This window comes from Piliocolobus tephrosceles, chromosome 11, assembly GCF_002776525.5.
Source record: "Piliocolobus tephrosceles isolate RC106 chromosome 11, ASM277652v3, whole genome shotgun sequence".
Lineage (NCBI taxonomy): Eukaryota > Metazoa > Chordata > Mammalia > Primates > Cercopithecidae > Piliocolobus > Piliocolobus tephrosceles.
In genome coordinates, this window is record NC_045444.1 from 38429773 (window position 1) to 38445662 (window position 15890).

The window sequence follows — 15890 nt, forward strand, 5'->3', positions numbered from 1 at the left end:
AGCATGTCTCAGTTCTTAAATCTTCAATTGACTTCTATGCTAAGAGATTTCTTATCCTGAATCTTATAACTGAATATGAGTCTTTTTGAGGCATAGACTGAATTGTTTTGAAAATAAATATCCACCTTGAGTACGACTCTTTGTTCAGTTTAATGACCTTAAATATCTATGTTTATGCTAAAAATATTTTTTTAAAGGCATCATTTAAAATTTTCCTAGATAGCTTTTAAAAGAGACCAAAGCCTTCAAAGTCATCTCACAGATAGTCATTTTGAATTATTAGAAGTCAAGCAAAATTATTATATTTTTATTATAACTAGACTCAGTTTTAAGTTACAGTATTTGTTCTTCAGGTGTCCTTTGAATAATTACATTTGTGCATTTCCTAGGCAGATTGGAAGACACTGTTGAATGTCTATTTTATAGAAGTCAGCATAAATTTACTCTTACATTTTTAGAGAAGTTTGAAGTTTGGTATCTCCTCTTTAGATGTATTATTGGTTGTGTTTATCAAATAACCCTGTATGGCTTATTTGATACAGAGTTCATGGTCAGAATGCAGGGAAACTTCACAGTTATTAGTGTTATATCATGATTTCTAGGCATATGCCAAGGTAAAGAGTGGTGTCTTTTTTTCACAAATGCCTGCTTAAAATATAATCTATGAGATTAGATTGGCAATTTGCATTATTTCACAGTTAATATACAAATCAAAGGGTATCTGCTACCTTCCTCATGCTATCAGTCTTTATTGTCTGATCACTGTGAATTATCCATCTTTCTATTTCTTCTTCTTCCAACCACAAATAACATTTGATAAATACCATACACTCAATATTAGAAAATATGCTTTTAATTTAATTTTTATTTAATGTAACATTATTTGTATGCATCCTTGTTTAAAAAAAAAAGTATTGCCTTACAATGCAATCTGGAATCTGCAAAATAAATTATAAGTGAGAAAGAAAAGGGAACAATTAATTAGTTTGAATTAATTTTTGGTAAATTGTTTTTATTAACTATTTTAGCGAGTAATGTGATCTGTTAATCTTTTACGTGTGTTACTTTCTATGTAAAGTGTTCTGTATGTAATTAGATGCTAACATTCGTGTGTGAGAGCATGTTGTTAACTGTAGTAGGGAGCAACAGATAGTAAAATACTTTGACATGCAAATTTCCTGGAACATTCAGGATTCAGGATTGGCATCCTGTATTATAATGTTACTTTTCTATTCAACATTAATTTGGATCTTTAAAATATTATTATTAGAGTTTTCTCTGACTTCTTCACATTGAGGGTTAAGAAGATAGAGAATAAAACAGTTAAATCATAATATGCAATTCAAGAAAAGGGAACAAGTTGATTTTTGCTTGAATTGCTTGAAATTTGAAATTTCCAGCAGCACTCAATTTTCTTTAATACAGTTAGCCTATCCTCATAACTAAATACAAGCATTGACTTTTCCTCCTTGGAAATAAGTATCTGTGGACATCTTTAGCATAAAATAATATACAAGTGTTACAGGTTCTTGACGGGCAGATATATAAGCCTTGGAGATCAAAAACAGTGGGTTAGTTAGTATTCAAATTAGAAATTTCTTTTCCACGCAAACTAGATTTAACATTGAGCACAATGAATTGACTCTACTACTCTGATAACAGATTCTGGAGAGCTGCCTCTTTGTCAAATCAGATTCTTTATTGCCATGAACTAATGAAACAGATGTCAGATGGCTAATTGCAGTAGGAGAGAAAAGCTACTGACAAAAGAGATGAATCAGGAACTTGGCTTTGATATTTGAGTATCATGAAATCTCATTGTCTGGGGACTATTCAGAGCCATCAGTTACAGTGCTGTCACTATTAATGAATATATTGATGGCATTGCACTGCAACTTATTGAAGTAAAGGGTTAAAGTACATGCATATCTTGTAAGATATATTTCATTACTGTTCTGAATGGAGATATACATAGATGTAACAAAATCCTCTAAGAAATTGTATTAACTATTGGTTTTGTTTTCATAAAGTGATACAGCTAATGAGTGTTTGCTTTGTAGCTTTTTTTTTTTTTTTTTTTTTTTAAAGGCAGGTTCTCACTTTGTTGCCCAGGCTAGATTGCAGTGGCATGATCTTGGCTGACTGCAACCTTTGCTTCCTGGGCTGAAGCAATCCTCCCACCTCAGACTCCTGAGTAGCCGGGACCACAGACATGCACCACCACATCTGGCTAATTTTTGTATTGTATGTTTTATAGAGACGGGGTTTCGCCATGTTGCCCAAGCTGGTCTCAAACTCCTGGGTTCAAGTGATCCACCTTCTTCAGCCTCCCAAAGTGCTGGGATTACAGGCGTGAGCCACCTTGCCAGGCTGCTCTTGCTTGTGCTATTTACAGTGTTATAAATGAGTAGCTGAAAAGGCACAAGTATCCATATGCCCAGAGCAATACTGATAAGAAATACTTGAGAGACAGTGCTTGCCAGTTTTGTACTTGGAACCCTTTTTGTTTGTTTAATAACCTATAAATTACCAGAGGCAGCTTGATACAATTAAAAGGGTATTGAAGTCAGGAGACGTAGCTTCCAAATCCAGCCCTACCTTAGCAGAAGGACATTTGAGCAAGTCAGTTAGTATATCCAAGCTATAACTTCCTCATCTCTAAAATGGAGTAAAAACAATGGTGCCCCATAGGCAATAAGTGTAAGTTTACTAAAGCAACAGATATGTCTGATGATAAAGCAGATAGAGTGTCAGAGGTTTTCTTTTCTTAAGGTTTTTTGAGCTAGAAGTGTGACCATGGACTACTACAAGTTGCCAGTTATCTTTTCTTGGATAATCGTTATTTATCCTGAGATTTTATTCTTTTTTTTTTTTTTTTTCTTTTGAGACAGGGTCTTGCTTTGTTGCTCTAGGCTGAAGTGCAGAGTGGCACAATCATGGCTTACTGTAGCCTCAACTGCCTGGGCTCAAGCAACCCTGCTGCCTCCATCTCCCAAGTAGCTGGGACTACAGGCGAGTGCTGCTATGCCTGGCTAAGTTTTTTATTTTTATTTTTATTTTGTAGAGATAGGGTCTCACTGAGTTGCCCAGGCCAGTCTTGGAACTCCTGAGCTCAAGCAATCCTCCTGCCCTAGTCTCCCAAGGCACTGGGATTACAGGCGTGAGCCACCACGGCCAGCCAAGAAGTACTTGTTAATATTATCTCATTTAGTTTTTGTAAGAACACTAATGAAATGAATTATTGTCTTCATTTTAAAGATTGAGAATTAGATTTTCTGGTAGGTTAAAATAGTCCTGTGAATAGTACAGCCATGACTAAACTCCAGTGAGGAGAGAGCTAGCTTTCCAGGTCTTTCATTCTGATCATATTAAACTGTTGAGCTTCCTGTACTCTCCATTGTCTCTTGCTTCTGGGCATACTGTTAGGTGTTTAGAACACTAAATCCCTCATATTCAATTTTAGTTCAGGTATTAGCTCTTCTTTGAAATTTTTTCTCCCCTTCTACAAGCTGAATGGCTCTTTTATGTTCCAGTAATACTGCCTGCAAAACTTAGTCTACTATGTCACTAGATTCTGTTATCTTCTAAGGCAATACTGACTCCTACTCCTTTCTCTCTCTTTTTTTTATTTTTATTTTTTGTTGTTGGTTTGAGATAGTCTCACTCTGTCACCCAGGCTGGAGTGCCGTGGCATGATCTTGGCTCACTGCAACTTCTGCCCCCCGGGGTTCAAGCACTTCTCCTGACTCAGCCTCCAGAGGAGCTAGGATTACAGGCCACCACACCCAGCTAAGTTTTTGTATTTTTGTTTTTTTTTGTTTTTTTTTTTTTGAGACGGAGTCTCGCTCTGTCACCCAGGCTGGATTGCAGTGGCCGGATCTCGGCTCACTGTAAGCTCCGCCTCCCGGGTTCACGCCATTCTCCTGCCTCAGCCTCCCGAGTAGCTGGGACTACAGGTGCCCACCACCTCACCCGGCTAGTTTTTTTGTATTTTTCAGTAGAGACGGAGTTTCACCGTGTTAGCCAGGATGGTGTCAATCTCCCGACCTCGTGATCCACCCGTCTCAGCCTCCCAAAGTGCTGGGATTACAGGCTTGAGCCACCGCGCCCCGCCAGTTTTTGTATTTTTAGTAGAGTTGGAGTTTCACCGTGTTGACCAGGCTGGTCTCAAACTCCTGGCCTCAAGTGATCCACCCACCTTGGCCCTCGAAAATGCTGGGATTGCAGGCGTGAGCCACCATGCCTGGCCAAAATTTTTTTTGTAGAAACAAAATCTCCCTATATCTCAGGATGGTCTGGAACCTCTGACCTCAAGCCATCCTCCTGCCTCAGCCTTCCAAAGTGTTGGGATTACTGTTGGGATTACTGGCATGAGCCACCACATCCAGCCCTACTCATTTCTGTATCTCCCATATGTAATTTAATACCTGATACCGAGTATTCTGTAAATCTTGGTGAATGAAAAGGGAATTGAGGAAGTTATAAAGAACTTTAGAGTAAAAAGTAAGAGGCAAAGTCATGTGTGTTGTTATTTCCTTAATGAGAGACATAGCAAAGAGGTGAAAGTAGGGAAGCATTCTCTTTAAAATTCTAACCCCGATTTCTTAAATAACAATGGTCAAGTTTGTTGAAATACACACAACTTTGTCTGCTCTTCAGCAAGGTATACCCCTTGTAAGAGGCAAGGCTGGCACTCAGACCCGTGTTTATCTAATCATAGAGCTTGAACTCTTAACCACTATCAGGGACCGCATAAGTACTTCATTGTAGAATTTTTTATTATTGAAAGGAATTCTCTAGAATCAGAAAAAGATCATACCTTCTATATAGCTTATCTTTCAGGATTTGGAAGTAGATCTGTTGTAATGAGCCTTTCTTTGTAACTACATCTCCACTGGCATTTTAGACTTATTGAATAATATTTTTTATTTATTTTCATTTTTATTTCAGAAATGTTTTGCAGTATAAAAGAACTTTATCTCAGCATAATAAAATCCACATTTAGGAATCCTAACTTTTACTTGAAGAAACATTCTGGTTTTGCCATTGAGTACTCTATTTATTTTGCTACTTATTCTTTCATATGGTCAAATGAACAGTCACGTCTTACAGTGTTGAAGTAGCAGGTTAAATTATATCCATTAATTTTCATCATAGATAGGTTTCCTTAATTGACTCTCTGGGACTAAAATACTTATGTAATTATATCCTCTGCATCATTGTTCTAGTTTTAAGTACAGGTAATGTTGACCGATAATCTGTTTTAATAGGTAAAAAACTGTACATAATCTCTTTGAGGTGTTTTTTTAGGATTATTTCTTGCTACATGGAATACTTACAGAAATGTAGAACTAAGACCGGGCACAGTGGCTCACACCTGTATCCCGGCACTTTGGGAGTGCTGGGTGGATCACCTGAGGTTAGGAGTTCCAGACCAGGCTGGCCAACATGGTGAAACCCCATCTCTACTAATAATACAAAAATTAGCTGGGCATGGTGGCACCTGCGCTTGTGATCCCAGCTACTTGGGAGGCTGAGGCACGAGAATCGTTTGAACCTGAAAGGCAGAGGTTGCAGTGAGCCAAGATCACACTGCTGCACTCCAGACCAGGTGACAGAGCAAGACTATCAAAAAAGAAAAAAAGAGAGAGAAAGAGAAAGGGAAGGAGGAAGGAAGGAAATAGAAGTGACCTTAGGTTCATCTGATCCAGTTTTTCTCCTGATAAGCATGAAATCTTAAGTTGGAGTTCCACTTCTGGTTCTTTTATTTTCCCTTTACATAGTGATACCTCTTTTGTCTGTCAGTCCATTGCTGTACCTTTTAAAACCTGGGTTAAAACTTGTATCATTAAGGAAACTTAGCCTTGTTAATAACATTGTTTGCTCTGCTCGTTTACATTTTATATCCAGTTAACACAAAAGCATTTTAAGCAAAGGAATGTTTTAGGAAAATTCAATGTATTTAAGTATATGGAGAGAATGTTAGCACCTTAGAATTTGTGAGTTTGTTTTAACCTGTCACATTTGTATATGCAAATAATAATTGTAGTAACATCTCCACAAATAGTCATGCCATTCTCAAAAAATATATAAGCCTTGTAAATTTTGAAGTAAAATGAAAGGTCTTCAAAGTGCAACGTTTCTGTTATGTTGCCATGAATCCATGGGATTTTTTTTTCTTGTTTTTATCTTTTACCTCATTCAGTAATACAATCTTACCACTACCCACTTTGGAAGTTTGGCAGTATTAATAATAAATTATGCTATAGTTTTACTTGAATGGAAATTTTTTAATTTTTATCTGATCAATTTTCCCATATTTGACTTTTTTTTTATTTTTAGTTGACACATAATAATCATATTCATTAGTGGAATACAGAATGAATGATAGCTTGATATAATGTATAATGATCAAATCAGGCTAATTAACATATCTGTCACTGAAAACATTTATCGTTTCTTTGTGTTGTGAGCATTCAAAATCTTCTCTTAAAGCTTTTTCAAAATATGCAGTAAGCTATTGTTAACCATATTTACTCTAAAGTGCCATAGAACAGTCGAAGTCATTCCTCCTATCTGATCGTAATTTTGTATCCATTAACTAACCTGCTATCGTCCCCCACCCCACCCACTGCTGTTTCTTCCCCTGCTACCCCACCACCCTTCTCAACCTCTAATAACCACAATTCTACTTTGTACTTCTATGAGCTCGTTTTTTTTTTTTAGGCTTCCACATGTGAGTGAGAACTTGTGATATTTATCTTCTTATGCCTGACTTATTTCACTTAATGTCCCCCAGACTCATCCATGTTGCCAGGGATTATAGTATTTCATTCTTTTTAATGGCTGAATAGTATTCTGTTGTGTGTATGTACCACATTTTCTTTATCCATTCATCCGTTGATGGACACAATCTTTAGATTGAGTCCATATCTTGACTATTGTGAATGGTGCTGCAGTAAACGTGGGGTACACGTATCTCTTCAATATACTGATTGTCATTCCTTTGGATAAATACCCAGTAGTGGAATTGCTGGATTATAGGGTAGTTCCATTTTTAGATTTTTTAGAAACTTCATACTGTTTTCCATAATGGCTATATTAATTTATATTCCCATCACCATGTTAGACTGTCACACAGGATTTCAGAAATTATAGTCATTTTGCTTTATTTATCTAAATTACATAATAAAGGTAAGTTGCTTCTCCTGATCAGGCTTATTCTTCTGGGATTAGGTACTTTCCTTTCCCTTATGTTTCTCTTCATGAAATTGAAGAAGAACCAATGAACAAAAATTACATATTCTCCATTCAGTCTTTTCAAACCCTTCTACCCTTCTGTTACCATAACAGTGTTTTCCTGCTTCAGAGTATGGAAATAAAAGGTCATGACTTGCAATAAGAAGAACCATTTTGGAATCCATAGTAGACTCCATGATGAAACTGAACAAAACTGAAACCAAGCCTGGGCAACATGGCAAAACCATATCTCTACAAAAAATTAGCCAGGTTTGGTGGCGCATGCCTGTAGTGCCAGGGTTACTTGAAGGAAGGCCTTGAGTGAGTTGTCCAGGTCCTTGGTGTTTTGAACAAAGAAAAGAACAAAACCCTCAAAGTAACAAAGGAACAAAATACATGAATGAAGCAGCAACAGCAGGGATTTGTTAAAGCGAGAAAGCGCTCCACAGGGTGGAATTGGGCCTGAGTAAGCGGCTCAAGGGTCTGGTTACAAAGTTCTCTGGGTTTTAAGTACTCCTTTTGAAGTCCTTATTGGCTGCCCCTCATCTGAATGAAGGATTTGGTCTTTTGCTAATTAAAGGCTGAGGTGAATTGGCATCCTATGCAGGACGTTTGCCCTTTCCATCTGAGATGTAGTGGAAGCGGGAAGGTTGTAGGGAGAATAATAGTCTTTGATCCTTTGTTACTCTGGCATGGGGAGATGGGGTTTTTCCTTTCAGTTTAGCTTTAAGAAGTGTGCATTAATTGGCTTTAGGTGCCCTGTCCTGGACCCAGGTGTTTTCCCTTTGACTGAACTTGAGGAAATTATCACACATTGGCCTTAGATTCCCTGCCCCCAGACCTTGGTGTTTCTCTTTTAGGAAGTTAGCACAGATTGGCCTCAGATTCCCTGCTCCCAGACCCTATTCTCCTGCCTCACCAGTCACTTGGGAGGCTGAAGTGGGAGGATCACCAGAGCCCCTAGAGGTGGAGGCTGCAATGAGCCATGATCATGCCTCTGCAGTCCCGCCTAGGTAATAGAGTGAGACCCTGTCTCAAAAAGAAAAAAAATAAAAGCAGAAGACTGAAAGGAAGCCACCATTCTTTTTACTCCATGTAGATATGACAGCTCTTTTGAAAATAAGCTGAATCTTGATTATTTCTATACTGCTAAATAAAAAACTGATTCTTAGGAGTAAGGAGGAAGGAACCTGTAAAGAAATAATTGTAGGTTTTGTTCCTCTGACTTAAAAATGCCTTATTGGTAAAACATCTCGTCACCACCACCCACATACATACACTCAGAAACGTAGATCTGTTTTTAGATCCTGTAGTCTGTAGTCTATTCGAATGTCTTTTTTATTTCTGCATCAGTTTACTTCTTTTTAAAACTACTTTGATTTTAGGTTATGATTTGAATTTTTAAAATATGTATTCTTTTTGCACATTTATTGTATCGGTTGAACTGAGTATCAAAATGTCAATTTCCTTTTTTTTTTTAAATTTAAGTTCTAGGGTACATGTGCACAACCGTGCAGGTTTGTTACAAATGTATACATGTGCCAAGTTGGTGTGCTGCACCCATTAACTCGTTATTTACATCAGGAATATCTCCTAATGCTTTCCCTCCCCCCTCCGCCCACCCCACGACAGGCCCTGGTGTGTGATGTTCTCCTTCCTGTGTCCAAGTGTTCTCATTGTTCAATTCCCACCCGTGAGTGAGAACACAAAATGTCAATTTTCTACCAAGGAAAATCCTATTGAACTACTACTGAGATCTCATTGAAAGTATAGGTGTTTATTTAAAAAAGAAAGAACGAAATGGACACTTTACAGTGCTGAGTATTCCCACGTTATGATAGATACCTCCCTTCATTCAGGTCCTCTTTCTTTTTTTTGCCTAGACAGAGTCTCGCTCTGTCGCCCAAGCTGGAGTGCAGTGACTCGATCTTGGCTCACTGTAAGCTCCACCTCCCGAGTTCACACCATTCTCCTGCCTCAGCCTCCTGAGTAGCTGGGACTACAGGCGCCCGCCACCATGCCTGGCTAATTGTTTGTATTTTTAGTAGATACAGGGTTTCACCGTGTTAACCAGGATGGTCTCGATCTCCTGACCTCGTGATCTGCCTGCCTCGGCCTCCCAAAGTGCTAGGATTACAGGCGTGAGCCACCGCGCCTGGCCCAGGTTCTCTTTTAATGTCTGACAGTAAAGTGGGTTTTTTTTCATTGAGATATAATTTACATAGGATAAAACTTTACTCTTTTAAAATGATTCAGTACTTTTTAATATTTTCACTAAAAACTACTGAATAACAGTATTCAGCAACCATCACTGCTATCTAATTCTAGAACATTTCTGTCACTCCAAAATGAAAACCCCATACCCATTAGCAATCACTCCACCATTTCCCCCTCCCTCTGTCCCCTGGAAACCCATGGTCTACTTTTTGTCTATGGATTTGCCTATTCTGGACATTTCATATAAATGGAATCATACAGATTTTTTTTTTTAATGCAGTCTTTTTTGTTTACTCCTTTCACTTAGCATACTGTTTTCAAGGTTCATCCATATTGTGGCATATGTCAGTACTTCATTCCTTTTTAAGGCTGAATTATTTTCCATATGGATATACCTTTTTTTATCCATTCATCAGTTGATAGACATTTGGGTAGTTCTACTTTTTGACTATTAGGAATAATGTTGCTATGAACACTGAGGTACAAGTTTTTGTGTGAACTTCTTTTCAGTTTTCTTGCATGTATACCTAGAGTGGAATTGTTGGGTCATACGTTGGGTTTAGGAAACCTCCAAACTGTTTCCTACAGCAGCTGTATCATTTTACATTCCCACCAGTGATGTATAAGACTTCTTATTTCCCCACATCCTCACCAACACTTGTTTTCTTTTTCTTTTTCTAAATTATAACCATCCAAGTAGTGAGTGTGATGCGTAGTATCTCTTGTGGTTTTGATTTCCATTTCCATATAACTAGTGACATTGAGCATCATCAGCTTTTCATGTCCTTGTTGGCTATTTGTATATATATCTTCTTTGGATAATTGTCTATTCAAATCCTTTTAAAATCCTTTAAAAACTTTGAATTTAAAAATTCAAATCCTTTTAAAAATTTGACTCTTTGTCTTTTTATTTTTTACTTGTAAGAGTTATTTTATATCTTAGATAGTAGACCCTATCAGATATATGATTTGCAAATATTTACCTCCATTTTGTGGGTTTTCACTTAGTGATGTCCTTGGAAACACAAAGGTTTTTAATTAGATGATGTCTAATTTATGTTTCTTCTTTAGTTTCTTGTGCTTTTGTTGTCATATCTAAGAATCTGTTGCTTAATTCAAGGTCATGAAGATTTATACCTATGTTTCCTTCTAAGAGTTTTATAGTCTTAGGTCTTGTATTTAGGTCTTTGGTCCATTTTGAGTATATTTTGTATATTCTGTAAGGTAGAGGACCAAATTCATTCTTTTGTGTTCAGTTGTCCTGTAACAAAAAAAATACACATTAATTTGAGATGAATTATAGAGCTAAATATCAAAAGAAGAAAAGTAAAACCTTATTAAGATACCAAGTATCTTCATAACCTTGGAGTAGTCAAAAATTTAATGAAAAAGCCACCAAAAAAGCACTAGCCATTTTTTAAAATATTAACTGGACTTTATTCAAATTAAGAACTTCTGTTTATCAAAAGATCTTATTAAGAGAGTAAAAAAAGACATACCATAAACATTATTCACAACATATATCTTTAACAAAAGATTTGTATCTAGAATATGTAAAGAACTCTGTAAACCAATAGAAAAAATGAGAAAAAGTTTTGAACACAAACATCAAAAAAGAGGCTTTCTGAATGGTCAGTAAGTACATTAGTCATCAGAAAAATAAGTATTGAAACCACTACAACATACTCTGCAGACCCACTAAAATGGTTAAAATTTAAAACACTGATAATACGAAGTGTTCATGATGATGTGGAACAACTTAAACTCATACATTGCTAGGGGAAGTGTAAATTGGTACAACTATTTGGGGAAAATGTTTCATGCTTTCTACTAAAACCTAATTTATATCTACCTTATAACTCAGCAGTTTTACTCCTAGGATCTATCCAAGAGAAATAAGTGCAGATGCCCACCACCCACCGAAAACATGTTCACAGTGTCTCTATATATAGGAGCCCCAAACTGGAAACGCCCATCAGTAGTAAATCGGTAAATACATGTTGCTATATACTGCAGTAAAAAAGAACAAACTAATACTACGTACAACATGGATGAATCTCACAAAGACAGTACTAAGCAAAAGAAGCCAGACACAGAAAAATATATATTGTATGATGCCGTGAAGATGTAGTTTCAAGAGCAAGTGAAACTAATCGTGGTGACAGCCCTCAGTTTTGCAGTTACCTCAAGATCTGTAGGAGATTAAGTTGAATATTTAAAAGGGAGCTTTTTGCGGTGCCAGAAATGTTCTCTATCTTTATGTGGTTGGTGAGTACATGAGAGTCTACCACAGTAAAAATTCATTGAATTGTATACAAATGTTAGACATTTGCATTTTACTAGTATGCTTTAATTTAAAAAATGAAATGCATGTATAGATATAGATTGGATGAGGTAGACATTGTATTTAATTATCATTTATTGAAGATATTAAACTCATTAATTAAAGATAATATTTTCATATTACTTGAGTCTCTTTTAAACAAGTCCTCTATAGAGTTTTGACAAAGGAGAACCATAATTTCTTCAGTCTTTATTAACAGACTTTAAAGATCACAAATTAGAGTCACAAGAGAGAAAGCCTGCAGGGACTGTCTGTGTCTTCCTCCAAAGAGGAAAATCATGGTGAATATTTTGAAAAGAAGCTTTAAATTAAGTGATTTTTCAAAGATTTAAGTCCTTTGCCTAGCAGTAGTCTATGACAATTGCTACAGTGTTCCCAGTGGGAATATGGTACATTTGAGGTGACAGAAAGACTAGGAACCACTACTCCCAAGCATTTTTTCATTGCCATTAAAATGCATTGCTTTGCCTGCTTAGTAAGGAAGTCACTGAACATTTGAGCATATACATCTCAGTGAAATTCAATTATACCAACATTGTAGTTGTCGGCTTAGTAAACTGAACTTTAAAGTTTTTTCTATTTTTATGGGATTGTAAGGATCACAAACTACTAAAATAGAACAATTAACTCTGGGAACCTTTTGATGATTAACTTTATCTGGTGAGTAAAGTCATCTCCCTTTATCTGTGAAGGATTGGTTCCAGGATTCCACACGGGTATCAACATCTGAGGATACTCAAAGTCTCATACAAAATGGCTTAGTATTTGCATATAACCTAAGCTTAGCCTCTCATATACTTTAAAACATCTCTGGATTATTTGTAATATACCTAATGCAATGTAAATGTTTTATAAATAGTTGTTGTATTGTTCAGGGTTTGACAAGGGAAAAAAGTCTATATGTGTTCTGTACTGATGCATTTTTTTTTCCAAATATATTTTACCTGCTTGGTTCATTTTGTGGATATAGAACCCACTGATATGGAAGACCGAACTGTATTAATTTAAAAGTTTTTTGGATCATCACTAACTATTTTATGATGAATGATACTGCTGATTGTTCAATTTTATGATTAGGTTTCTGTTCACTAGTCATCAGTATATATTTGAGGACTTTCTTTTTTAAAGGGACAAAGCATTTATTATAACTTTTACGACGTAGATAGGTAATATAGCTAGGTAGATTAACCCTTAATAGCACATGAGAAGCATCTTAGACTAGCTCTAGTTAGGTAAAGAAAAGTTGAGTCAAAAGAGTAAATAATAACTCCTTTGAAACAGAGCAGGGGACCGTCAGGAAGCATCAGGGTCTGTGTGGCTTCAGATGAATGCAAAGGGCTGTCCTTTGAAGAATGTACCTTCAGTCTCTGTCACAGATACTGTGCAACTGGAATCACTATGAGGTGCTCTTCAAGTGTTTATTCAGAGCTAAGTGCTTCTCTGGCTTTGGCTACTCCTTAGGAGAAAAGGACAGGATATGGGTATTATGACCCTCTCAGTCCGGGGCCCTTACTGCTTTTGTCTTTTGGCTTTTACTTCTGCTAGTACATCTTCCTGTATGTCCTCAATTTGTTATGTTCCAGAAGGGAGAGTATTCTGTTCTGCCTTCTAGAGAGTCCCCATGGGATACTACCTTCTTTCCTTTTTAGTATGTCTCATTGTTATTAGGATAAGCAAATAGTATTATTGCAATACAGTTAGTGGGAAAAACTGTTGTAAGATTGTTACAAGATAAAGGAAACACATGTCAGGGCATATCATGCACATAGAAGTTATTGAACTCGTCGGCACTCCTAGCAATCATAAAAGAGAGGTGTCTTTGCTGATTCTTAAGAACTCATTGAAAACCACTTCAGTTAAGTAACCTGTTAGATTTATAGCTGAAATATCTATAAATGACATAGGGAGTTCCTTCATATAACCTAAAAGTGGTGCAAACAGAACAAATACGTGAAATAATATGTATTTTAAGTTAAATCAAAGTAAGAACAGATAGCAGGGAAACACACTGCTAATTAATGAAAGAACTGTTTGTAAAATAATAAAACTTATACCTTAGAATTAGGTTATGGCTACACAGTGACAATGAAACACAGTAAAGAAATATAGGGATGAAACTCAGCATTACTCATCAGTAATGAAATTGAAACAACTATATTTGTTAACCAGTACAGTTTTGACATAGAACTTAGTAAGAGCTATCCACTATTTATCCTGCGGATGTCCAATATTCTTTTTTTAAGTTTTGTATTCATATGTGAACATTTGGGAAATACACTCCAAGGTCATAAGTATTTTTGATGAAAACTTTTGGTGTCTTTTTTATACCACATTACATTTTTCCTTTTTTGATTTGTGTTTTTCTTTTTCTCTAGGAAACTGACTGGACATTCTTTCCACATGGGCTATAGCATGGCGATTTTGAATGGCATCGTAGCTGCTCTTACTGTAGCATGGTGCCTCATGTAAACCCACACTGGAGCAATATTGTTGGCAAAACTTAATCATGATTGTTTTGTAATAACAAGAAGGAGCATCATTGTCTACTCAGAAGACTGAGAAACCTGCTGTCCATTATGTAGTTCAGATATTTATCACAATCATCATCATTATGGAAGACCTTTTAAAACATTGTTTTAGAATGTCTGAGTATTAAGATACAGATTAATTGGGAATATCTGAGTATTAAGTACTTTCTTCAGAGTATAAGATGTTTACCTCATCTTTTTACTTTTGTGTGTGTAGTTCTTTCAAGTTGTAGAAAACATTTTAATGTAATTTAAACTCAAAAGCTTGAATACAGGACAATGCTTGCCTTTTCATGTATGTACTACATTTTTTGCTAAGAAATACTGATATTTCTGTTTAGTTAAGGTAGAAATACTTCTTATTTATACATTTAGGAAAGCAAATAATGCCTACTACTCCGACTTTCATAGAAGCTACTTTTAAATCAGTATATTTAATTTTTGATATTCATATAATTAATAGAAGTTGCATTTATATTTTTATGGGGCATAGTTCCTTATGTGTTTTTTAATGTATTTTCATACTACACATTGAATTTGTATGTTTTAAAAATTATTACATGTAGACAACTGTAAATATTATTTTTTTAGCTAGTGCAAACCAAGTACCTGCCGTTTTTACTAATTTTTCTTTAAAAAAAGCGAAAAAGCACATTGACCTAAGTTTAAAATTAAATAAGTTTATTTTTAGCAAAAAATGCCTGAAAACAGGTAAATTATTTAAGTCATTAAAATATTGAGGAATTTGAAATTTTTACTATTTCTATTTCCACAATTCCAAATATTTATCTTGGTGTATATATTGTTCTTTAACAGAACTTGCATTATTTTGTTTTTAATAAATATAAACATGAAATTTTTATATGTGAGAATGATTGAACTAGTTTGTTCTTAATCTCAAAAGTTTAGTTACCAAAGTAGAAGAGGTATTTTGATACTAGATATTAAAAACTACATATAGTTCATATAATTTTATAATTTTCCTCTTTAAATGCGCTTCTGTAATTGTGATATTTTGTTTTCTAAGTAATGAAACCTTAATTTTTCCCCTCTGTTACTAAACACTTTTGATGTTTAGAAAGTTACCTCAATTTTAGAAAGATGGGCTATTTCCAGAGCTGTTTTCCCTGGCCATAGGAAAACTTACAATAAGAAAGCATTATGTAGGAAGACTGCTTATTCAGGCTAAGTGGGAAATGAATTTGTGCAGTGTGTTCCCTTATTATCTACTGAATGTTGTTACTGACTAAACAAGATTTCTAAAAGTCTGACATTTACTATTCAAAACTCTTTGGTTGCAAATGACTAATACTGCTCCAATTTAAATTATCTGAAGAGTGTGTGTGTGTGTGTGGGTATCTAAATATCAATCCCATGGCTTAAGTATTCCTACCAGAGTGGTGGTTGCAGTGAATCTATTTTCACTCCCTGCCTTCCTTCCTGCACCGTTAAACTCCTCACCCTTTGACTCCAAAGGGCCCTTTCATTGCAAAGATGTATACAAGTAATTTATCTTCTCTCCATCCCTCTGTATTCCCACCCACCACCAATGTGAGTGGCTC

The 15890-nt window shown here is 35.8% G+C and overlaps 1 protein-coding gene across 3 annotated transcripts in view; it reads left to right on the forward strand.

Annotated features, from left to right (window-relative positions):
* Nucleotides 1-15593, forward strand: part of ARL6IP6 (ADP ribosylation factor like GTPase 6 interacting protein 6) — a 41542-nt gene extending 25949 nt beyond the window's left edge. For 2 of the 3 annotated variants that reach the window (XM_023217431.3, XM_023217433.2), the window contains exon 4: nucleotides 14176-15593. In XM_023217431.3, the coding sequence (XP_023073199.1) occupies nucleotides 14176-14269 (94 nt within the window). In that variant the 3' untranslated portion in view covers nucleotides 14270-15593. Of the gene's footprint in view, nucleotides 1-11335; nucleotides 11446-14175 lie in introns of all 3 variants that reach the window. The other variant, XM_023217432.3, reaches the window with a different exon arrangement.
* The last annotated feature ends 297 nt before the right edge of the window (nucleotides 15594-15890 follow it).